The following is a 25,452-nucleotide window of genomic DNA, read 5'->3' as shown; positions in this document are numbered from 1 at the left end:
TGCACATGTCACATCTCTCAATGTCCGTCGATCGTCGATTTGGATGAGAGTTGAGATCTAATTGGGCCCTATTGTAACCCTACCCACCTATATAAGGATATGTGTATATGTTTCACAGCAGCGTCAAATCATGATTTTAGAGCGTACATTAGGCCCTAATTTTTATTAAGAGATACCTATCCTACCCTGAACTCCATCAGAAACAATACGTCTCTCCGTGCGCATTTTCTTCACCCATTGAGTTTGGACATAAACGCTTGAGGCATGTTGATATTGTCGGGCATAGAGCCATTTATAACGTCAGGTATTGGATCGGGTTAATACGTATGAGGAGTGTCGCCAAGGCATGGCAGTGGGATTAATGGCGGTGTAAGACCGTTACAATTAGATACTGTCAGGATTCTAGATGAGACATCTAGAACAAAGAGCATGTTCAGTATATAGACGTAGAACCTTCTAGGTAGTTAGAGTTCCTTGCGGAACAACGAAGTTGTTTCCATGCTGTTTGGTTCCACCTCGTGACAGATACAAAACAGTGCAAGATATTCGATATTATAAAAAACGGTCTCTTAGCTTTAGTGCCTTTGCAATCATGATATCTGGTCTAGATGTCAAATATACGACGTTGTGGAACTACCGAAAAGTGCCTCCTCTCTACCTCCGCATCTCAAAGCATACAGTATAGGAGCACACGGGATTTCCGACTATAGAGTGCACTAGGATAAATATCATGTCCACACGCCTCACATCCGACTGGACCTTTGCTGTTTAAAGCCCATTTAATATTAGATATGAATTAACGAAGTTTGTTCAGACCAAGGCACTGTAGTGATACCCCCGGGTAGGGATCAAGGAGAATATGTTGGCTTGCTGCCCTTAGACGTTTTGGGTTTCTAAGCTTCGGTATATGGACTTATATATTTGTGCCTGAGCGCTTGATCCAGTGTATCATAGAGGCACGCATTATAAAGCTAATATCAGCCTTCAGTGATTCAAACCGAATCTATCAACTTCATCACTGTTCTAATATATTTAACTTTATCAAATTCATCGTTTCCAAGTGTGTTATTAGCAATATGGAGCACTCTGCAAGTGCGAACAGCCAGAAGAACGATGGACTAGAGTATATCAAACAAGTTACAGATGAAATTTCGTTGGAAAGATCCGATGCGAAGACAGACGACTTTAGCCAAAATATCGATAGTGCTGCAGCGGAAAAGAGGCTCGTCAGGAAGTTAGATCTATATATTCTTGTAAGATGGTGTTTGTACAGTCTCCTCAGTCACGTTACTAATTGTTATTCTTGCGATAGCCTATTTCGTGGTTCATGCTCTTCTTTAACTTCCTAGATCGAAATGTGATAGTTAACGGCAAGCTCGACGGGCTGAGCGAGCAGTTACATATGAAAGGATATCAGTATAACACCTGTGTAGCGATATTTTCCGTGGGTCATATAGCGGGACAGATTCCCTCTAATATGATTTTAAACCGGGTTCGTCCGTCATATTTCATGGCCGGTATGTCATACAATAAAACATGTATATGGCACGCACTAATGTGGCTTGTGTAGGGTTTATGACAGCATGGTCCATTACGACTCTATGTACGTTCTTAGTACACAACTATACGACCATGTTGATCGCACGGCTGGTACTTGGCTTCGCAGAATCGCCGGTAAGAACTCCTGATATTGTTGAGTCCTTGATGACTTATTAGATGTAAAGTTCTATCCCGGGATGATATATATGCTAAGCATGTTTTACACGAGGAGAGAGATTGCCATACGGATATCGATATTTCACACAGGAAACATGGCGGCAAGTGCTTTTTCCGGGCTGATTGCTGCCCCTATTTTTACGAAATTAGGGGGCGTCTATGGCCTTGCTGGATGGCAATGGTGAAGAGTGATAGTCTAACTAAAAAACTGCATATGGACTAATTTTTATAGGCTATACATCATTCAGGGGTCGCTCTCGACGGTAGTTGCTATAATCGGGTTCTTTTTCTTGCCAGACAGCCCACTTGAGCATCGGTGGCTAACTCCAGAAGAGCGACAATTAGCCCATGACCGTATTATTAACGACACCACAGAGAAGCGTGAAGGTACTATGAGCGTCATGAGGGGTTTCAAAGAAGCTGTGCTTGATTATAGAACCTGGTTGTTCTGTCTGGCGTCAAACCTTCATATGGCTAGTCATGGTTTTCGGAACTTTCTACCAACTGTCGTCAAAAACCTCGGCTTGGATACCACGATGGCCCTAGTTCTTACCTGCCCTCCGTATATTCTCGGTGCTCTGGTCTCGATCGCCGTTTGCTGGTCCAGTGGTCACTTCGATGAGCGAACATGGCACATCACACTCTCAAAAGCAGTCGGTATCATCGGATACATCATCAGCATGGCGACGCTTAATACTGCGGCTCGCTATGTGGGAATCAGTACGTAATATTAAGAGCACCCCTTTTACCAATCCTGTAGAAAGTCCAAAGACAGGTTATGGCTAATTTATTCGCTTAAAGTGATCTTTGTGGGAGCTGCCTACGGTGTAAATAATATCATCTTAGGGTGGACAAGCTCAGTCTTAGGCCAGTCAGACGAGAAAAAGGCTGTTGCGATTGCTATGTGCAATATGTTTGGTAATATTGCCTCGGTTTACAGTCCTGTTAGTACTATACCCTCACTCCCTTTTCAGCTCATCGAGAAAGGCATACCTGATGCTCATGCGGCTCGCTTTAATGAACGCTGTATCTACAATTGCAATCCTGACCATTTTCATAGTACCTGTGGCCGGATTCAGATGCGCCGCAATTTATCAAGGCTATGTCAGCATCTATTGGTTTCTCAGCAGGAGTTATTATCTGTGCTTGGTTATTGCGAGCCCTGCTCGTGAGGACGAATAAGAGGATACTACAGGATGGCCCATCTATTTCACACGTTTATGTATATTGAGTAAAGTATTTTCTTTGGATATTTCCCGGGGGAGCTGGTTATTCGTTCTATGATTTATAGTCCTTTTCAGTATTGTTCCGCTACTACCACTGGCCTGGATAATTTCAAATTACATTCAATCTCTACCGTTAAACGAAGTTGACATAACCTGAACCTTAACAACTACTAACCAAAAGTCAGCAATAAGAAGAAAGGATTTATTTAAACCTTCGTAGTTTCTTTGTGTAGCCAAGCTTGTCATCGCCGTTTCTTTGCTATTTAGTTGGCTCTTACTTTTCTGGATCCTTCATACCTATTTTCTAAAGTTGTTCACCCCCTATTTATCCAACTGTAGGCCAAGGACACCAGCTCTATTTCTTTTTACCTAAGATTTAATAATACCATTAGGGCATTCATAATTGAGGTAACCAATAATCATATTAACATTATCCCTCAGTCTATCCCTTACCACATAAATGCCTCTTTAACCGTTTCAGAAAATTTGTTTAGTACCTCTTTAGGCTCGATTAGTGACCTACCCAAGTGGATTCTTCGTAACTGGAGCTACGATCATCAATCAGACCATATTATGACAAATTAGGGGACGATTCTTATGTGGGCGAGTACATTATTGGGCAGCAACCCCACAGGTACCCCAGATTGCCCCTCTGAGGAGAATGTTCTTTATACCCCTCACCCGCTATACTAGTAAAGGCGGCTAGAATGTCTTAACACTATTTTTATAGTTAGAGCTTGGAAACTTATAGACGTGGGATCTCTCGAAGGTATAATGGGAAAGATAAACAAAATCGAATATTTTCGGCTGCCACCGCGTTGGTTATTCGTCAAAATCGTGGATGACACAGGTTGTTATGGATGGGGTGAAGCTTCCTTAGAAGGACATACGCAGGCCGTGGAAGGTTGTCTTGATGCCTGGGCGGAAAAGTATATAGGATACGAAGCCGAGTGAGTCGTTAAAACTATCCCTTGAAAATTTCATCTTGTCGCAATCGCTGACCAGACACTAAGTGACATCGAGCACATATGGCAGTTGTCATATCGTGGGGGCTTTTACCGAGGGGGGCCCGTTCTCATGAGTGCCTTAAGCGGAATAGATATCGCGCTATGGGACATGAAAGGTACAAAATGCTCAAAGAATACGTTTAAGGTCCAGAGCGCTAAATTATCTCTAGCTAGGAAACTGAACGTTCCAATCTATCAGCTGCTGGGTGGAAAAGTCCGAGATAAACTGCGCGTATACGCGTGGATAGGGGGTGACCGCCCAAGTGATGTGGAGACACAAGCGTAAGTATCATCCCACTCGAATTATACATCAATTCTAAACTCAATCAGGAATGTTCGTAAAGCCCAAGGATTTAATGCGGTCAAGATGAATGGTACCGAAGATCTCGGATGGCTAGACTCTCCTCGTAAACTCGAGGAATGTGTTGAACGTGTTAAAGTAGTGAAGGCTTTAGGTCTCGATGTCGGGGTAGATTTTCATGGGCGGGTGCATAAGCCGATGGCAAAGCAGCTAGTTGCTAAACTAGAGCCTTATGACCTTCTCTTTGTCGAGGAGCCCTTGCTAAGCGAAAATATTGGCGGCATCAAGGATATTGCTGCTCGTACGCATTGCCCAATCGCGCTTGGCGAACGTCTTCACAACAGATGGGATGTGAGACCGTTCTTGGAATCAGGATGTGTTGATATATTGCAACCAGATATTTGCCATGTTGGTGGGATATCTGAGATGCGCAGAATCGCTTCTGCTTGCGAGACATACGACGTTGCGCTGGCGCCGCACTGCCCATTAGGGCCAATCGCGTTAGCGGCAAACGTTCAGGTTAACGCTGCAACCTCGAACTTCGTGATACAAGAGATGAGTCTCGGTATTCACTATAACGTTGGTGGGCAGGATCTGACAAGCTACACACTGAATCCCGAAGTTTGGAAGGTCACAGATGGGTATATTGACTTGATGAGCGGGCCGGGTCTTGGCATTGACATCGATGAGGTACAGGTACGGGCCTTATCAAAGGACTCAAAAGCGTGGGTGAGCCCGGTATTCTCTGGCCCAGGGAATGAATTGAGGGAGTGGTAATAGAAAATGTACGATGAAGGCCCTTGATAAGTTAGACTTAGAATAACGCCGTAACTATCCGTATAATATACCACGTTTGACTACCCAAGAACCCACCCCGTCTAAACGGATGTAGACTATCAGTTAGGTACTTATACGATATAATTATCAAGAGTATATGTATATACCTTGTATTTATTAGCCTATTGGCTCCTTGGACGGAGTACTACTATGAAGTGGCGGAGCTTCGACACTGGTTCGAAGGACTATCTTTACCGACTTGTTCAAACGCAGTTTTTCTCCATTACCAGCCGTAATTAAGCCGATATTGGTATATATAGCCTTTTAGGTAATATCGGTCTTCGAAACAAGAGCTTCACATAATTTAGTTTGGTCTGGGGGGGAGGGGGGTTACTATAAGGTATGATTATTGCAACGAGATTATCCTAGACAACCAAGTATGGAGAGTAAGTTCGGTACGTACCATTTAACTTATAGTCTAGATTAAATGAAAGAAGACGTTTAAATGTAGAAGTTTTGTTTACCCAAAACGAAAAAAATAAAATCTATTATTACTATATTTTCCCAGATATTGAAAACTTTTTCAAACACCACATAAACAATCGCCAGTTTCTAAGCCTAAAACGGCTTATACTAAAAAAATAAAACAGCTAGTTAAGCAAATATGCTTAACGAAAAACTTATAAAAGCTTTTAAATACGAACCATGTAAGGTACTTACACTTATCGACAATTTTATCATGGGTTCCAGCTTCCACCACCAGGTACGTAATTGCCAGTCCCATCTTGGTCAGGGTCCGGGCTGTCACTGTCAGAATTGTCGCCGGAATCGTCATCAGAACCACCATCCTCGTCGTTACCGTCGCTATCTTCATCAGGATCCGGAGTTGAATCTACGTCTGAGTCGCCGCCGGCCGGCGGAGGTGGGAGCGGAGCGGGCGGTGGTTCGTACGCAAGATCGTAAATAGCCGGATCTCTATACCACAATGTTGTAACACTGGGATTTACATGGTTCCATCGCTCGTAGGCGCCTAAACCGCCTGCGTCCATCATTTTCCTAAACTTGGCAACAGGCGTAGGGGTATCGTCTGAGTCCCCTTCATTCTGTGCATTGTTGTCGACCTCGTCGTTAGATGCATCGTTTGCATTAGGATTGATCTGTACACTGTTAAGGCATTTAGTAGTTAGTGATTTCAAGTTTCGATAATTCGGGCAAACAATTCTTAGGGTTTACTTACAACGGCGGAATGACATGCCTATTCAAAGCAAGTTAGCGTTAGTGATATATTTTATGTACATGTTGAGCAATAAATGAATCGAGGTTAACTTACTCATAAGGCATTAATTTCTTGGGTCTAGTCCACGATACGTCCAGGGCGTCGAAATATCCTCTAGGCGGGTTGACGACACCTCGATATCGCCTGACCTTTCTCCGGGCGAGTGGCAACAGCGTGTTCACAATCCAATCAGCAGAAGGGAGGAAGCTTGAAAGAGGCACATCATTGCCGTCCTCGTCTTGCGTATTATCAATTATCGAAGCGGCGTATTGGGAACCAGGGTACTCAAAACATGAAAGCATTTCGATAAGTTCGTCTGAGTAACGCTCGTAGGGAGCAACGATGTGATCATTTACCGTATTCATTAGGCGCCCGTTCGGCCTGTCAAGCTCATCCTCCATATAGCCATAAGGTATATGTGTTTGAACCATTTCTCGAAGGACCTCTCCCATAGCGTATCTAATATGTTAGTTAATTTTGGTTTAACAACCCGAGGCTATAGTTTGGGGGTGTTGAGATTTGCTTAAATAAATCCATAGAATAATATGACTTACTATCAGGTACAAGTTAGTAACTTTAGCAGAAGGGGTTCAGGGGTTTAAAGAAAGCAGAGGGTTCATAAGGTACATACCATGTCTTCCCATCGGTGAACTATTCCGTCATTAAAGACGCCATTCGATATTATCTCGTCGTCATCATTTTCCATATTGGCCTCGCCAAAATCGCCTACAACAACTATAAATTTGAGAGTTAGCACCTTTATCTCTTCCGAATGGCTAAGATTTTGGGTTCCTATGCTAAAAATGGGTACTTACTCTGGGGGAAGGCGTTAGTTTCTTGACCGGCAACTGGTTGTCGGCCTGGACGACGTGGATGATAGTGAATAAAAACGTTCGTAGGGTACAAGTCGCGGTGAGAAATAACTACACATTGATGAATTAGTTAATAGAAACTTAAGGCGTATAAACCGGATACTTACATTCCCAATCCTCTCGTGCGCGATGACCACCTGGCGGCGTACCGAACTGGAAGAAACGGACGGCTTTGGCGAGCCTCTCGGCTACGAGCTACAGCACTAGAAGTTAGCCTTTTTAATATTCTTTATAAGATGAGTAGGTGCCTACTTACCCAAACGAAATGCTCTGGTACTGGTATAGCCCGTTCAAAATGCCTGTCTATCAATTGTTGTATATTTCCGCCATTGTAGTATCTGTAGTGACTGGTTAGATATTAGGTCTTGGAGATGTTAGGTAATGAACTTACGGAAAATACAGAGAAAAAACTGCGTTGCTACCGTCTCGTATCCGCTGCCAAGCGACCAGTTCGATGAAATTTATTCTCTCAACTCCATTAACCGTCGTAGGTGTCGGTAGGCGGCAATATGATATACCTGGCGCAGTTGAAATCCGAATCTCTAAAGGCGTCCGCCCAGGCCATGGACCAGCCATGTAAATCTTGTTGATAAGAACTTGTCCTGTGCCTCTAGATTGAACACATGCTACTTTGTCATTCTTGATAGAACGAACGAATACCATACCGTCCCTAAATATATTAGGGTCCCTAGTCCATTGGTCCTGTTCGTCAACTTCTGGGGTTGGGATGATTGCCCCAGGGTGATGGAATTTCAGAGTACCCGGTGCCGACATTCTGAATGATATAATATAGAATGGAGACAGTAGATGTCAGATAACTATTGTTAAACTGTTGTCTCTCTGTGTGGTGTCGAAGAGATGTAGGTATATATAGATAATAATATCTTTAAGAGTCGTCTATTGTCACTCGCACGTTATACTCTTGAACGCAAATAATCCTTTATTTACCTGAACTATAGCTTTGTCTATAATAACTTAGTCTATTGTATTCCTTTATAGAACAGATGTGGTATTAAATAAACAAACATTATGAACGCACCGCGTCCTTGTAGTCGATCTACGCGGTTAAAAATCCCGGCGGCCGTAACATTATTACCTTTTTGTTATACGGATAATATAGCTCAAATCTATTGTTTAGAATATAAATATAATCAAAAATAATGAAATAGTTAAAATAATTATAAAGTAATTAATATATAATTAAAAAAACGAGGAGAACGAGTTTCTTTCAGGTTCAAGTCCTAATAGCTATTAATAAAGGCTATTTCAACGCAACCCTTTCGATCTCGAATAATAAATCTCTTTCCTTCTTTTTTCTCATGAGTAAAAGAGTCTATCTGGCATCTTTGCGGAATCCTAAGGTTAACTCTTCCACTTCTACCAGTTCTACTACGCCAGACATCTCTATTCTCACTGATTCTATCGCGCCTACCATTTCTAGTTGCACTAAATCCAATATAGAGTCTACTCCAGGTTTCAATCAGTCACAGAAGGCTGCTACGGAAGGCAGATAGCTAACAACAATGGCCACCTACCATAAAAGGTAATCACATCATGGGTACTATTGAGATACCACTCCCTAAACTGCGTCATACAAAGGTTACAAGAGGATGATTCAAGTTCTCTTTAGAGAACGAAGCTGGCAACCCTTATAACAGGTATCTCAGTAATCATACTGTTCTCTTCACGTCAACCCTTTCATCAATATTTCGTCCCGATTAAAATGTAGCACATCCAGTATTCTAAATGGCATTTTGATGTCAGGTTGATGAAAATCTAAGCCCGTATCCTCAACTTCTTAGGAGATAGTAGCACTATAACCGAATCTAACTCGAGCTGCTAGCCCTTAACTATACTTGGCCTCTTCCGCTTCGCACGCGCGAGCTTCAAATAAGCATTCTCAAAACCTCGGACTTCATCTTCGATCCTCCCTTAGATAGACCAATGGTTTCTGAGTATCTAAATATAATCCCCCTCGAGATATAATGCCTAGATTGAATAGCCTTTCCATGAGTCGAGCAACACCACGGGTTTCCAGCCACGTGGTGAACTAGTGCCACTTCTCGGTCATGCTATTATATTACAGGTTGGCGAGTTGGTCACGGTGCAGTTGGCCCACCCTGTTAAGATGAAATGAGATATACGCTTGTAGTTGTTACACAATGGTACAGGCCATATTATACGAGTTGATGCATTTTCGTTTTTTATTCGACAATAGCTTATACACTCCAGCCGCTAATCCCCCTAGCTACGTGGTATTCGCTGTAGAGTAACCTCTAGGCTCTCATGAATTGACCATTTCCACGGTTAGTACGTAAAGCCAAGCCATAGATCTGAAGACGCTCGAATCATGTCAACAGATGTAACGTGCCAGCGTTGACGTATAATAATCCTTCTGCGAATATAGATGGGGATCTAGGACTAAAAATATGACAGGTTATACGACTAGTCCGAGGCGGCTGCTGATGGCTGCTGATCTGCGGCTGAAGTGACTCGACGCCTCATCGTATTACCCTAGCGACGTATATTCGGCCAATAAGATTGCGACGGGAGTCTCTAAAGGGTAACTTGGCGGCGGCGATTCCAACTGCGCCTCAACAAGATCTCTTGTCGAGCATGTTTATTATAGAGCCCTAAATGATGTTTCCGGCCGAAGAATCGCGGAATTATAGAATTCAATAAAGATAAATAGAAGCTCCTTTTACCGTTTAAATTTTATAATCATCAACTTTACCAACTTCCTTAATTTCATCGACACCTATAACTTCGTCCACTTCCTCAACTTCGTTAATATCTTTAACTTTGTCAACTTTGTCAACTTTACCATATTACATCTATCAAAATGAAGTCCTTCACCATTGCTACCATTGCCACCGCCCTCGTCTCCTCCGCCGCGGCTCTCCCCAAGGAACCCCCTTTCGCCAAGGTCAACCTAATTGCGATTAACCGCCCCATCAGCGGTGCGTGGTCCGAGAAGCGAGTCACTGTCGACCTCGCGACTCTCAGCCACCAGGAGAACCTACCGATCACCGGTCTATCAATCGAGAGCGTCTACATCACCGCGCCTCCGGCCCCCGGTCGGCCCGCCATTGGTGTAGCTGACATCACTTGCCAGCGCTACAACGACCAGTTCGGAGTCCAGAGAGGCAGCGCCGCCTTCACCAGCTCGGTGAACGCATCCATCAGCACCAACTCTGTCGACTTCGGCTATGTTCTTTGCTACGCCAACCCCACCTCTTAATTCAGGGGTTAATCGATCGGAGGAAGACGTGCAGACATGAGTCCAACTCTAGGTGGTCTTGGAGTAAACGGAAGGGCATAATGTTAATGGGTTATTATTGCATTTGGATTTGGCGAAGCACACTCCTTACGATTTGCATATAGAGAACATTTGCTTTCGGGGCTCGGGCCTCTTGCATAATATATAAATATTCTAATCCTCCATGAAATCTCCCAGGGAGAATATCGCGTCCATTGTGAGACTGCACACGATACCTTCATTCCTCGTGATAGAACGAATCTGAGCAATAATCCCAATAGGTTAGGTACTTGGTGAGGCTAACAAACTTCAATCGTGACCCCCAACTTTGTAAAATACTCTTGTTGTTATCGGTAAAACCTGGCGCTATCTCCTTCTACATCATAAGCATATTTTTCGAGCAATGTTTCCATCGTCTCAGGTTCGGAGCTTCCAGTTCTGAAGACCGAGACAAGGGCCTTGATAGTTTAGCTGGTTAGAACGTTAGTCTCATGCCATATATGGGATATCTAAAGGTCGTGAGTTCAAATCTCACTCAGGGCAATATTTTTTTCTATTTTTCTTTTTTAATCCCCTAGATTATTTTTCAATTTCTATCTTATTCTTTGTATAGAAAACTTACAACTCGTACGCTTTAACCTTAGTTAATAAGTGTCGATCATTTTAGTATGGTGGTTAAGACAACATCAATGTTGATATCTCAAAAGGCGTAATGACGAGTTTTGAAAGGGCATGGGTGCCGTGGCTTTTGAGCGGCACAGGACGTTTCCATTGAGCGGTGATTGGTCAATGGAAAGGCATTTGCTTATAAGGTGTGCCTCTTTTTTTTCTTTTTTTTTTTTTTCTACACGTGCAATATCAACTTCTACCAAGCATACTTGGGTAGATTGGATCTACAATGGACGATATCACGCATGTTAAACCTGCTAGTATAAATACTGACGGTCCATCAGAGCCGGCTCTTATAAATAAACAGAACATAGAATCGCTCAACATACTCGAACCTCCGAAAGTTCGCACAAAGCTGCGTACCTACACCCTCTTAGTCGCTCTCTATGTATAGCGCCCCTTATTTCAAAGAACGAGCGCGTAGTTGTTAGCTAACGATATCACTAGCTCACCCTCTTTGTTGCGGCATTAGACCAGACCATCGTAGCAACATCCATCCCCTCGATCTCTGCCGCCCTGCACTCCGCTTCCGGCTACGTCTGGATCGGCGGCGCGTATGTGCTAGCCAACGTGGCCGCGGGCCCGATCTGGGCGAAATGTAGCGACATCTGGGGCCGCAAACCTGCTCTCTTAGCAGCCGTCGGCGTCTTCGCCGTCGCTAGCATCATTGCGGCGTTAAGCACGAACATGCAGATGCTAATTGCGGCTCGAGCGCTTCAAGGCGCTGCTGGTGGGGGGCTGCTCCAATTGGTGACTATTACCATCTCGGACCTCTTCGATATGCGGAGCCGAGCCTTGTATCTGGGCTTCCTCGGTGTGATGTGGGCGCTCGCCGGATGTGCCGGGCCTCTGATTGGAGGAGCGTTTACCCAGCTTGTAAGTTGGCGGTGGTGCTTCTGGATTAATCTGCCGGTCTGTGGTGCTTCGTTCTTGCTCTTGCTCCTTTTCTTGGATGTCTACGATCCTCATACTAAGCTGCGCGACGGCTTGGTGGCCATTGATTGGTTCGGCACCTTCTCCATTTTGGGAGTTACTCTCCTACTTCTTCTCGGGTTGGACTTCGGTGGCGCGATCTTTCCGTGGGATAGTCCGAAGGTCATCTGCTTGATTGTATTCGGAATTGTGATGATCGGCTTCTTCATCCTGAGCGAGCAGCGCTTAGCCAAGTATCCCCTAATTCCGCTTGGAATATTCAAGGATTGGTCTAACATCGCGACCTTCCTTCTTGCTTTTGCACATAGCATGGTCGCTATCGGCGCGGAGTATTATCTACCGTTATATTTCCAAAGTGCGAAGCAAGCATCACCTGTTCATAGCGGTCTTCTAATACTGCCGATGATGATAACGGAATCAGCTGTGGACGTATTGGTCGGTGTCTTGATCCATCGCACAGGCCGCTACAGGGAAATCATATGGGTCGGGGCAACGTTCATGACGTTAGGCACAGGGCTGTATATTAATTTCCGGCCGGATACGTCTCTCGGGGAGATTATCGGATACCAAATCATCAATGGCATCGGCACCGCACTTCTATTCCAAGCACCCATGATCGCCATTCAAAACACTGTGAGCCAAGCCGATACTGCGTCAGCTACATCGGCCTTAGGCTTCATCCGCAATTTAGCGACATCCTTATCCATCGTTGTCGGCGGCGTAGTGTTCCAGAATAGTATGACTAATCGCCAATCGTCCCTTGCAGCGGCTGGTCTCAGCGGGTCTATTCTCGAGGCTCTATCCGGCGATCAAGCAGCAGCAAATGTTGAGATCGTTCAGTCCATCCAAGATGCAGCTCAGCGCCAAGTGGTGCTGGATGCCTTTTCGTGGAGTATAAGGAATATGTTCATACTATACACGAGTGTGTCTGCCCTTACGGTGGTAGCGAGCGTTTTTATTAAACATCGACAACTGAGAACGGAGCATACTGAGACGAAGACGGGGATCCAAGAGTTGACGGAGCGGAAGACTTGAGTGCTAAAGTGGTTCGTAACGGGAAATATTACCTTATAGATACGCTAGAATTGGTACTCTTTCTTCCATCCCCCTGAAGTTGGTCCGTGTCCTATCGTCATTTATAGTCTTTCAAGACACGAAGGGTAGAAGGTAGCGATAGGTATCAACAGCTTTTATAGGCCGGGTCGTAGCTATCGTCTATTTAGAACAATCTAAATACACTTTAATATAGGGGTTCGGCGCTAGAAATCCAAGTTAAGTTCAATCTTCCAAGAGTATTTATAGCTCAACGGCCGGGGATAAACGCTTCTAAATGGCGTTAACTTTACTTAGATTATTTCATGAATATCACTCCTATTATCAGTTACCTTTCTTCACCCCCTTTTTTCATTGTCTATTGAATCATTTATTATAATTTTGCCATCTTCCATTTAGTCTACCCTATCAATACTTGGGGAAAGCCTGGGTTTCCTCCGCGGGCGCTAGATTAACATATTTTCTCCTGAATAATGGAGCAGAAAAACTAAGGAGGTAAAAACATCAATCGCTACCGATTCCTCGACCGTCTAGTTGGATGAAAATCATCTTCGACTTTTATGTAGGGATGTTTTGTGTTTTGGAGGGCGATACGCTCGATTATATAGTTCTTTGATGCTTCCGGGATGTTTGAATATGGGATTACGGCCACCTGGGGGTACCATACCAAAACGAGGGTCCGAGACGTGTAATCTCCAAGCTTTATCTCCTTTGGTAACACGTTAGTAATAACTCCTCTCTCGGATAGATCGGGATTTTGGGAAGAGAGTTGCTCGATTCTACGTACCCGGAGAACCCTTAGTCCCCATATCCTGCCATGCATGCACTATGGTGCCCTCTTCGTGTATGCGAACGTGCAAGTCGGTAGCGCAGAGTTGACAGGAAGCTGGATATGCGTCTCTCCCATTGAGTATGATATCTTGTTTAATCAGTTGCAAGGTGCCTACTTCGTGAACTGTCATATGTCTCATATCGCCTAGTAGAGCTAGATGTGGACATATCTTGATGTCTCCCACTGTTACCAACGATACCTCCATGGAATCTTTTCGGAAATCCCAAAAAGACCGCAGCATATATCTCATATTTCCGTGAGGATCCCATACGACCCTAGGAGTAGCGACATACTTAACTTTGAGTACGTTCTGTCGGTTGTACGGATATGGATGGGTAGGGAATTTGGTGTCATGATGCTCCGCTAACAACTTGTTAAGGTAAAGTTGGTACCTAGGATCTTGCAGACGTGTGTACTTGAGCGCGAGCTGGACGTGACGATGGTCGACAGAGACGTAGCGGCTATCAAGCCGGAATGGCTGACCGTACACCTCATGACACCACCGATCCCAACGCAAGGGACACGTCATTTTCCACGATGATAGAGGTGTATCGTCTTGAGAGATAGGGTGTAGCGTAAAACAAGCTTCGCATACCCACTGGTCTGGAAGATCGCGAGCGACTCTTACGAGATATCTAAGGTACCTCGCGACAGAAAGCCTGTGTACATCTGAATTGCCTAAGATACGACGTGCCGAGCGACATGTCAAAGAAAATATAGCTCGGTCTATCGGCGGCAGGAATCCCGATATTTCCTTGATTAATTCGGGTGGTAATGAGTTAAGGAGGAGGCTATTGGTATTCGGGTCCTCCATCTTCCTTTACTTCGCTAATCGCCTTGACAATATCGCCTAAGCGTTGTACACGAATTTAAGGAAAGTTAAGATGATGAAATGCATATAAATGAGTGAAATAGCTGAATATACGGAGAGCCGAGTTTTAGCTATATTGTTATAAGAGTCTAAGTTGAAGATCCTGTTGTGGTTTAAGAGACTCCTCGTATTATTATTCGTACCTGCCTTCGTCAAAGCTTTTGTAACTCTCCTCGTTAACACTCGTGGGTAATGATATAGTAGCACTTTCTTAATACACTTCATCGCATACTTTGGCCGTTGCGCCTTACATGATATACAGTGATAGTTAGGTACTTTCTATTGAGCACACCCCTTTTAGCTGAAATCAAGTATAATAATCTTGATGCCATTGCTATCTCTATTGGCTTGAGCATGAAAAAGGCTTTGATGGTTGGTTAGCTATTTCGCCGGGGGGGATACGTATCCTCTTTGTTACTTGTAAAGTTGTCGGTTTATAATATTCCCTCTTTTGTCTATAATATTTACTTGACGTTGGTTCCACCCCGAATTGGCTCTTTGGATTGGGTGAACTCAAGTTATACTGTAGCTGGAATGAATACGTGCGTAGTAAAATTCGCATTCGAATGGTGTCATTGGACCGAGGTTATAAGCTAGTAACTTGCTTGTACGGCGACGCTGTAACTATGTAGATACTAATTCTATAATTGGGTTCCTTGGCTGCTTGGCCAAGCGACATTGACACCAATGAGATCGTCATTCCTTGATATTACGATGTACTAATTGAACCAAGGCGTGTAGGACACTGATAAGAAGACAGTCCGTGAGCTGCCCCGCCAATTTGTTGTGAATTATTAACTTAGATGCAATATAGGTCGGCATATTAATAAAACTAGAAATATCAATTTGATGTGACCTTGGCCTTGATTGACTTTAGAATCCTGACAGGTTTTCGGCATCGTGCTTATTTTAGTGCAGCGGCCCGCTTCGTATTAAGAACAACTCGGTAAAACTTGATTCAGTCAACTATTTCGTCGACTCAAAACAGACGCTGAAGCTGATTCACTCAAGCTTAGCGGGATTACCTTGTGATGATTAGATGATGTTATGACTATACCCCACTCTCATTCGGGTAGCATTGCCATCTTATATTCTTCAAATACACATATGTTCCACGTGTAACACTTAGCTACGAAAGAACGGCCGGTTATTCGGCGCCTTAAGAAACAATGAACCGGCAGGGGTTTGCCGTGGGAGCGTCGCATACAGATCATCCGGCGTGTAATACTACTCCAGAACGTCGCGTGCATGTGTAGGACCTAGGTACTACTACGCCATCTCGTTTGTATGACGATTCTGTAGTAAAATGAATTGACGAACAAGGAACTATGCAAAGTGCATATAGAAACGTAGAAACGTAGAAACGATTCTTTGGTACCGAAAACAAACTTTAGAGCTGCTATAGAAAATTCGAGCGGTGACTATATAGTTTTTGCAAGCTGAAACACTGTTTGAGCGGCCCGTGGCGCGGATACCGACACGTCTATAGTAAGAGAAGAGTTTTCTGCATCTATGGCTGCAGCTATCGATGTAGGTTGGCGTTGGCCGGTGGTGGCGGTGCTGCTTATTCCTGATCTACTAGCCATTCCAAGGATTAGAAAACTTCGGGAACAGCGATGCTATTATTGTTGCTATCCGTAGCTGTAGCGTCGTGTTTATATGCGGGATAGTCAAACTGGAAGGGATCAGCTGGAATTTTTAAGTCTCCGGGACAGATCGATGCGACGATCATTCAACTCGGGGCGATAAAATGGCAGGATGGTACGGTACAGACTACGTAGCTAACAATTAACAATTGAATCAAGTAGCTAGCATATTCTGCTTCGGTCTAGATACGAAGTCGATATATGATGTTGGTAATTCTTGAGCATGGTCGAGTATCGTTAGACAACATTGAATTGAACGATTCACAAATCAAGGTTTGACTGTCTGTCTGTCAGTCAACCTAATATTGGGAAAGCTGCATTTTACATATGTATTAAATATATGTAAATATGTAAAATAGTCAACCCTGTATTTCAGGTGTTGTAAGGAGGAAAGCTATTCTACATTTGTGTTGCGCTGCTTGAAATTGCCAAATCCCATTGGCTTGGTTCGACGAGCTAGCGACACACTAGGCGATAAGATCCCTGACGAAATTACGTCGTTTGGAGCCACATGGGGCCACGAATCTGGGAACATCTGGGAAAACAGCTGTGAAGTTAGCCAAGCCCGTAACTTCCAATCACTTCCAATTCTGGTACCCATTTAAACTTTGAGAAAACGAGGCGCTGCGTGGCTTTTCTTTAATTGCTAAGCTTATTTTCGTGACTATCGCCAACTTCGACTACTTCTTGACCCGATTACCCTTTACTTTTTTCCTCTTCTCTTCTTACTTGTCATTTCTTCTCCCCCTTTTCCTCAACTCTTAAGGTACGGCAGCCCGCAATTGGAAGTAACATACTCTTGAACTACCTAATTACTAGCTTACCCGCTGCCCTTGCATCTCCTTACTTACATGCATCACTAATAGCTGCTTAGAATCACTAGTTATCCTTTAGCGCTACATCATCGTTACCCACCTCCTGTTAGGTAGACGACTTAATACCAAATCTACGTACCTTTGTGTTACCAGCTCTACGTTCATTTAGCTCAGCCCCGATTTCCTTGTCAGAACCTGCCGCCCCTCCACAACTGCACTCTACGACTCCCTATGATCTGTTACACACCGGTCGGCTACTTATTCTTCCCCCGCGTTTGAGCCGCCTCAACAGCTGCCATAGGAGCATTCCACCGTCAATATGGCTACCGAACGGGAAGCCAGCGAGCTCAAGCAGCAAGGGGCTCTTGAGGCTTCTCGTGATCCCGAATCTAATGTTACTGCGGATGCCGCCCAGAGGAAACTAGTGGAAGAGAGCAAAAATGCGGGCGTAGCTGCTTTCACGTTCGATCCAGATGCGAGTCCGGAAGAGAAGAGTGCTCAGGCTAGGGCTGTATGTTCTCTAAATTTCTTTACGTCGAAGACGCCAGCTAATTGAGCTAACTTAGGCTATTCCCAACGACCCCCGCCGTCCACGAAGGCCGAAGGGTGTGGCTATTGCTACCGACGTCGACGACGGCACGAAGGCCAATTACGATCTCCCAACTCCCTCAAAGGCTGGGGCCATTGAAATTCCCAAAGACAAGGACGGCAGGCCGATCGTGGATGGAAATACCCCTGAAGAAGAGGAAGACCTGGCTGCCAAAGTTGGTTGGACTCAACGGTTCGGTTGGCCTGTCGATAGTGTTGCGGAAGGCGAAAGTCTATTGGATCACTCTACTTGGCTAGAAGAGAGGCTTCCCGATCAGTATTTTGGAGGTTAGTTTACCCAATTTCGATATCCTCTGGATACAAGTTGTTAACGTTGGCTGGCTCTATAGAATGGTACCATAATGCCGGAGTAATTATCTTCGCCTGTCTTGCCTCGTGGCTGGTTGCCCTGCTTGGTGGTGGGCTGGCCTGGGTCATCATCGTCATGGCCTGTTGCTCGACGTATTACCGAACATCAATTAGACGAGTGCGGAGAAATTTCCGCGACGACATTACCAGAGAGATGGCGCTGAAGAGATTGGAAACAGACCACGAGTCTCTCGAGTGGATAAACTCGTTTCTGGTCAAATTCTGGCCCATCTATCAACCTGTTCTCGCTCAGACCGTTATCAATTCCGTCGACCAAGTGCTAAGCTCTGCGACTCCTTCCTTTCTCGATAGTCTCCGCCTGAAAACCTTTACTCTTGGGTCTAAACCCCCCAGAATGGAGCACGTGAAGACTTACCCCAAGGCAGAAGATGACATTATTCTCATGGACTGGAAGTTTAGCTTCACACCAAACGACGACGAGGATATGACGGCTCGGCAGGTCCGCAACAAGATTAACCCCAAGGTAGTCCTCGAAATCCGGATCGGTAAGGCTATGATTAGCAAAGGTCTCGATGTCATCGTAGAAAACATGTCTTTCTCTGGTATCATGCGCCTGAAGATTAAGCTCCAGTTTCCTTTCCCTCACATCGAGAAAATTGAGATGTGCTTCCTCGAGCGCCCAGAGCTCGGTTATGCCTGCAAGCCCCTTGGTGGCGAAACCTTCGGTTTCGATATCAACTTCATTCCGGGTCTAGAAAGCTTTATCCAAGAGCAGATTCACGGAAACCTAGCCCCGATGATGTATGCTCCGAACGTCTTCCCAATTGAGGTAGCCAAATTGCTTGCAGGTTCTCCCGTCGACCAAGCTATCGGCGTGATCGCGGTAACGCTTCACGGAGCCCAAGGTCTCAAGAACCCTGATAATTTTGCTGGCAACCCCGACCCGTATGCTGTGTTTACCTTGAACAAGAGGGCACCCTTAGCCCAGACCAAGGTTGTCAAGGACACTCCGAACCCCAGGTGGAACGAAACGCACTATGTCATCGTTACGTCCTTTAACGATTCCCTCGATCTCATCATTTACGACTATAATGATTTCCGCAAGGATAAGGAACTCGGTGTTGCCTCTTTCCCGCTCGAACGAATGGAGGAGATTGGCGTGTACGAAAACGAACGCCTGGAAGTCGTCGCTCATGGCAAGGCCCGGGGTGTGGTCAGCGCCGATTTCCGTTTCTTCCCTGTCCTGGAGGCTATGGAGCATGACGGCGTAGAAGAACCGCCACCGGAATCTAACACGGGTATTCTACGATACACTGTCGAGCAAGCGAAGGATCTTGATGGCACTAAGAGCTTAGTTGGCTTACTAAATCCGTATGCTGTTCTATTACTCAACGGTAAAGAAGTTCACCACACCAAAACACTTAAGCGCACCAACAATCCTATCTGGGATAACGGTTCCAAAGAGATTCTTATCACAGACCGAAAGAATGCCAAATTGGGTCTTGCTCTCAAGGACGACCGCGATATTGCTGGCGACCAGTTGATTGGCACGTACCAAATCAAGCTTGACGATATGTTGGAGATGATGGAAAAAGGACACGACTGGTACAATTTATCAGGAGTCAAGAGCGGACGAGCGAAGCTGACTGCGCAATGGAAACCTGTTGCCCTATCCGGCGTGCTAGCAGGTACTGGAGGCTACCAAACCCCCATCGGCGTGATGCGTCTCCATTTCAAGAGTGCCCGCGACCTACGGAATTTCGAGACTATGGGTAAATCGGATCCTTACGTCCGCGTGCTCCTCTCCGGTATCGAGAAAGGTCGAACAGTAACCCACCGTAACACCCTGAAGCCCGAATGGGATGAAGTCATTTATGTGCCAATGCATTCATCGAGGGATCGTCTAACGCTCGAAGTCATGGATGCTGAGAAGATGGGCAAGGACCGTAGCTTGGGTTTGGTTGAGGTCTTTGCAGGTGACTACATTTCGGAGGATGATAATGGCGAGTATCTCGTCCACGATGCGAAAAAGGTACAGGAGACCGGACTCCGACTACATGGAAAGGGCATCGCAAAGGGAACACTTACCTATACCGTCTCGTTTTATCCGTGCATAAATGTTGCAGACCCCGAGGAAGAAGAGGAGAAAGAGAAGGAGAAGGAAAGCGAAAAGGAAGCAAACTCCGAAGTTCCAAAGCCATCTCTCGACGTCCCCCGATCCTTAGATGCCGGAAAAATTTCCGCCCTTGAGAGGAAAGAAAGTGTCCCGACTACACCAACTACTCCAACCGTTCCCAAATCCCCGGCCTCTCCCAAATCAACTACGTCGGAACGAAAGTCTCGCGAAGCGCCACGGGAGCGTCCCAAGGTTCACCTTACTCCGGAAGAGCTACTCAAATACGAATCTGGGTTCCTTATCTTCAAACTGATTGAAGGAGAAATGCCAAAGAGCGGAACGCATCTTGAAATATATGTCGACGACATGCTATATCCTAGCTATATCTCGGGCACGGCCAAAAGCAAGGTCTTCAAATTCGATGAGATTGGCGACTGCTTCATCCGTGAACTAGACTTCTCGCGGCTAACTCTCAAGGTGAGAGAAAAACGCGAGAAGCCAGGCGAAGAACGTGATGAGGATCACACAGTAGCTCGCCTAACAGGCAATACTCTAGATACCCTCAAACAATGCCTAGTAAGTTGCTACTATCCGCAAAAGTTGCAGTGTGTTGCTAACAGTTCCAGAATAACCCAACGGTTTTAAGGCTCAAGGATGAAGAGAATAGAGCGGCCACGATCAAGGTCAGCTTGAAATACATCCCCGTTAAGATGCACCTAGACCCCAGCGAGAGCATCAACAACATGGGTAGTCTCCGTGTCGACGTATTAGATGCGGCAGAGCTACCTGCCGCCGACTCGAACGGCAAGAGTGATCCTTACTGCAAATTTGAGCTGAACGGACAGGATGTGTTCAAGACCAAGACGCAGAAGAAGACTCTTAACCCCGTGTGGAATGAATTCTTCGAGGTTGCCATACCATCGCGGACTGCCGCTAAGTTTACTTGTAAAGTCTATGACTACGACTTCGCAGACAAGCCCGATTTCTTAGGAGGGGCTGATATCAATCTTGAGCAGCTCGATCCATTTAGGGCGCAGGAGCTCAAGCTGCTACTCGATGGAAAGTCCGGTTCGATTAGACTGCGACTGCTCTTCAAGCCTGACTACGTCACACGTACTCGATTGGGCACTAGCACATTTGCGGGTACGTTTGGTGGTCCTGGCAGGATCGTGACCGGTGTTGTTGGTGCTCCGGTTAAAGGTGGCGTCGCAGTAGCCGGCGCAGTGGGCCACGGCGTTGGTAAGGGTGCGAGTTTCATCAAGCGCGGCTTTCGAGGCAAGAAGGATGAGGATGGTAACGGCTTGGTCTTGACACCAAGCAACTCTGAGATCCCCACGATCGTAACGAATGGACCAGATGCTCCCGCAGCTGGATCTGGTCTCAGGCGGGCCACAGGCTTAAGTGTTGATGGCGACGCCGCCCGCCCTGTGACGCCTAACGGCAACTCGAAGACACACGGGCGCAATTCCAGCATGGGCGGCGTCTCTATTTACAGTCTGGCCCCGGGTACCGCCGGCGCTGGTACTGCTACTTTCACTGTGGTCTCTGCATCAGGGTTCCCTGAGTCGGCAGACATTTACGTCCTGATTAAACAGCTCACCCCCAAGGAGAGGACTATCGGCAAAACAAAGCATCACGAAGCTCCCGGGACAGTACGGTTCGACGAGACGTTCAAGCACACGTGTACCCCGGATTCCCAGTTCCGTATCGAGGTCAAAAACCACCACACCTTCGGGAGTGATGACGACTTAGGCGAAACGTTGTATTTCGTGGACGAAAGTGGCAGCGGCGAAAAGGAGATCAAGGTCGGTACCGGAACAGTGGTCTTGAAGAGCGCATTTGCAGAGTCAAGTATAGAAAACAATAGCCCGAGTCCAAATTCGAGAAGCGGGAATGGTGGTCTGCGAAGGAGTTTCTTGAGTAAGAAAGAGGCTAGACCAAAAAGCCGCGAGGGGCCTCCTATCTAATCACAAAACATGTGCTCGGTAGTTAGGCGTTCAGGAAGCTATGGGTATATCGTGGGAATTGGTTAAGGGATGATCCCACCAGCGGAGTTTTCATAATCAAAAGTAGAAGTTAGTTACTAATGATGAGGATTTTGCCTTATCATAGCGGCCATGGCGGCAGAATGTTGAGAGGCCAGAATGATGGTTAAAATCGTTTTGACTTCCACTAATATATGTTATTGAGTTTTATCGCTGGGTGCCAAGTCACCCATTCCAAGCGCCGTTATTCATAATACAGTGAATTTATTATCCCTTCCCCCACCCAACCGAAGGGGTTGTCAAGGCTTCAGCCACCATACGTATATCTTCGCATTAGGTGGTTTGTTCGTCTTTAAGGGGTAATCAAGTAGTGTTGGCCTCACCACCAGAAACAATCTCTTTAAGCCCGATGTGTATTAGTAGCCATGATGCGTAACAGCTAAGCTGTGTAGGGACTTACTAGCTTAGGTACTTACTCAAAGTAACTGTACAAAGGCAAATTTACACAATAAACCGACGATTACAATATAGTATCGCGATTGTTGTATGACAGAAGAACTGTTCAGTGCAGATCAACAAGCTATTTATGTTAGGTATGCCCCCGATCAGTAGCTATAGACTCCAGCTTCCAAGTTGCGGATAACTAACCATAATTACTCGTAATTCATCAGTAATCTATCTATATTTAGATATATCAAGTGATTTAATTCGATTTCCCTTCAATAGCACACACACACACACACACACACACACACACACCATGGCTACTATTACCCGAGGTGGAATCCCCATCGAGCCCTTCAGGGGCGAAGATGGTAAGAATGTGTATCATTTTTATTATCCTAAATATGCCCCTTTCGACCCTTACTACCGCATCGCGCTCCACAGACGGGCATACAAACCTCGCGAAATTCTAAACTCTACCATCAAGGTCTTCTATAACCGACAGGATGCAGAATTAAACCCGCGGCAGACGGAAGCGCGGGAGAATTTCTGCGCCAAGTACGTGGTGCAGAGTCCGTTGTATGGGAAGCAGCTCAAGCCCGGTGAGTCGTACGAGTACGTAGACAGCGACGTCAAGTTCTGGGCGCAACAGCTTGACGACTTTTTTTTCTTCGGGCTGCTTGGACGCTATGTCTTGCTCGAGACTGGCTTTGACGTCGTCGGTGAGGACCCGTTGCATATCGATGACGAGATCTATGGAGAAACTACCATGGTCGCGAATGAAGAGGGCTTTAGTTACGTGCGTATCGTGCTTAATACTGGTTATGGTGACACCATCTACGATCTTAATGATATTATAGGCCAGCTCATGCACGAGATGGTGCACGCCTATTTCTTAGTCTTCTCGTGCGACTGTATGAAGTGCGAAAGGGCTCTCTTGAACACCACCGGTCTCCCAAGGGATGGTCACGGGCCTGTCTTTCTGATGCTCCATCGTCTCATCTTGAGTGAGATTAGGCGATGGGGTAACGCCGGTGGTAACGACTTGGCTGAGTTGCTCTCGGAGGAGTGTCCGGAGTTGTGTATTAGCTTGGACGGTAACTGGAGAGCTAGGATGGCTATTAATGGACTTACGCGGCAGGATAGAAGGCAATATAACAGAGTCCGTACGTACGATTCCAGCGCCAGGCATCTCGTACGCATCACGCACACTGGTGCCGTCGCCGTCCAACCGAGTATTAAGCACAGACAAATCCAACTTGAGAACCTACTCAAGGATAAGCGCATCCGAGCGGATGAGTTTAGAGTCGACCTGCTAGATCACTGGCAGGCGTACGAGGATGAAGAGGAAGAGGAGGAGGAGAACGAGGGCAGCGGAGAGGAAGAGAACAATGAAGAGGTAACCGGTTAAGGGCCGATACTCCTCCCGATGGTAATATCTAAAGTTTAGTTGAATCCCTAGTCTATCAAATGATTTATTCATGAGGTCAAAGCACTCATTGGATGACTCACTTTGTAAGATGTGACGGCCGTCGAGACTAAGCATAGATATCATGATACGTCCATAGTCCTAACATACTTGAATAGTAATAGGAAGCTGATTCAAATTGGCTTTATAGTGATACCGGCCCTTCTAATGCCGAGAGATTTTGTAGTAGGACTCGTCCAAGCCCATGAAACAATATCACATGTTGGTATGGTTGAGCTGTTGCGATGTTTGATCCTGTTGGGCGATCTGGATAATACCACAGGCGATGAGTGTCTGGATCGTGAGTATATATGTCGCCCTTCCCTCGCTCTCATCGTAGATCTTTTTCTTCTATCAAACATTTCTTTCCTTCTCATAGTTAGTCTCAATCTTCAAATCAAACTCTTCGTCGACAACATCATCGACAATGAAGTTCACTCAGATCCTTTTTAGTGCCGCCGGTTTCATCGGCGCCACCAACGCTGCCGCATACCCAGTCAACTCGTACATGGACCTTACCAACGGAAGTAAGTCAATCCCAAATACCTCTTGATCGACTCCCATTCGTAACGAAGGATAATCTCGACGCTGACCCCCTCTCCTAACAGTGTACACCATCCCCATGGTCGATGGTGGCCTCGACTTCGGCAAAGCCGTTCGCGACTGGGACGGCGTCACCGCCTTCAACAACACCAACACCAGCAACAACAACACCGAGATCGTAGCCCGCGCTCTCTCCGAGCGCCGCCCACCGGGAGAATGCGTGCCGCAGTTCCCCACGCGCAAGACGCTCTGCCGCTCGCGCGTGATCCGACGCTCCGAGTACCTACGTGCGTACGCCAAGTTCCTCGACTGGATCGAGTCAGGACCCGACGAGGGCTGGATTCCCAAGGAGAGCTGCAAGTCTCTTCTGTGGGGCAACGTAGTCGTCAGCGCCTGCTCGTCCGGCGGCATCAACCCTACCTGCCGCGAGGAGCTGATGGAGGCCATGCGCGAGCTCGACGCCTTCTGCGCCGAGAACCAGGGTGGCGACATCGTCATCCACCATTGGGCCAAGAGCTACGGCCGCCACAACATCCGCGACGGCGACGACCTCGACGGAGGCAAGTACAAGCTTCCTACCGGCAAGCCGCCAAAGAACGATGACGACGCCTAAATGTTGCGCGTCGCCAGTAACATGGGATACGAGCCCGCTGCTAATTCAAGATCCCCTAAGCTGATCTATCGCATGGCTGGGGTGGTGGCTCGAACCTATGAATACTGATAAT

General features: G+C 46.1%; 7 protein-coding genes across 7 annotated transcripts; 6 read left to right on the top strand and 1 right to left on the bottom strand.

Moving 5' to 3' along the window:
• Nucleotides 1-2,252: 2,252 nt before the first annotated feature.
• On the top strand, nt 2,253-5,027 carry GL218_07004 (D-galactonate dehydratase; the record flags this gene model as incomplete). Its single annotated transcript, XM_033583744.1, has 5 exons — nt 2,253-2,436; nt 3,673-3,892; nt 3,956-4,065; nt 4,120-4,231; nt 4,280-5,027. 5 exons carry the CDS (start codon nt 2,253-2,255, stop codon nt 5,025-5,027), a joined length of 1,374 nt encoding a protein of 457 aa, XP_033433082.1.
• Nucleotides 5,028-5,764: 737 nt separating this feature from the next.
• On the bottom strand, nt 5,765-6,734 carry GL218_07003 (uncharacterized protein; the record flags this gene model as incomplete). The annotated part of the gene is made up of 3 exons (XM_033583743.1): nt 5,765-6,191; nt 6,265-6,282; nt 6,358-6,734. The coding sequence occupies 3 exons, from the start codon at nt 6,732-6,734 to the stop codon at nt 5,765-5,767; spliced, it is 822 nt and encodes a 273-aa protein (XP_033433079.1).
• Nucleotides 6,735-10,017: 3,283 nt separating this feature from the next.
• GL218_07002 (uncharacterized protein) lies at nt 10,018-10,416 on the top strand (the record flags this gene model as incomplete). The annotated part of the gene is made up of 1 exon (XM_033583742.1): nt 10,018-10,416. One exon carries the CDS (start codon nt 10,018-10,020, stop codon nt 10,414-10,416), a length of 399 nt encoding a protein of 132 aa, XP_033433080.1.
• Nucleotides 10,417-11,332: 916 nt separating this feature from the next.
• GL218_07001 (putative transporter C3H1.06c) lies at nt 11,333-13,071 on the top strand (the record flags this gene model as incomplete). Its single annotated transcript, XM_033583741.1, has 2 exons — nt 11,333-11,491; nt 11,551-13,071. 2 exons carry the CDS (start codon nt 11,333-11,335, stop codon nt 13,069-13,071), a joined length of 1,680 nt encoding a protein of 559 aa, XP_033433077.1.
• A 4,501-nt stretch (nt 13,072-17,572) lies between these two features.
• GL218_07000 (uncharacterized protein) lies at nt 17,573-22,254 on the top strand (the record flags this gene model as incomplete). Its single annotated transcript, XM_033583740.1, has 4 exons — nt 17,573-17,764; nt 17,820-18,129; nt 18,192-20,863; nt 20,914-22,254. 4 exons carry the CDS (start codon nt 17,573-17,575, stop codon nt 22,252-22,254), a joined length of 4,515 nt encoding a protein of 1,504 aa, XP_033433078.1.
• A 778-nt stretch (nt 22,255-23,032) lies between these two features.
• On the top strand, nt 23,033-24,127 carry GL218_06999 (uncharacterized protein; the record flags this gene model as incomplete). Its single annotated transcript, XM_033583739.1, has 1 exon — nt 23,033-24,127. One exon carries the CDS (start codon nt 23,033-23,035, stop codon nt 24,125-24,127), a length of 1,095 nt encoding a protein of 364 aa, XP_033432850.1.
• Nucleotides 24,128-24,611: 484 nt separating this feature from the next.
• On the top strand, nt 24,612-25,340 carry GL218_06998 (uncharacterized protein; the record flags this gene model as incomplete). The annotated part of the gene is made up of 2 exons (XM_033583738.1): nt 24,612-24,711; nt 24,793-25,340. The coding sequence occupies 2 exons, from the start codon at nt 24,612-24,614 to the stop codon at nt 25,338-25,340; spliced, it is 648 nt and encodes a 215-aa protein (XP_033432849.1).
• Between the last annotated feature and the right edge of the window lie 112 nt (nt 25,341-25,452).

This window comes from Daldinia childiae (genome assembly GCF_008694065.1).
Source record: "Daldinia childiae strain JS-1345 chromosome Unknown Scaffold8, whole genome shotgun sequence".
Taxonomy (NCBI): Eukaryota; Fungi; Ascomycota; class Sordariomycetes; order Xylariales; family Hypoxylaceae; genus Daldinia; species Daldinia childiae.
The sequence above is the reverse complement of the archived record's forward strand: the minus strand, read 5'-3'. Positions and strand labels throughout refer to the sequence as shown.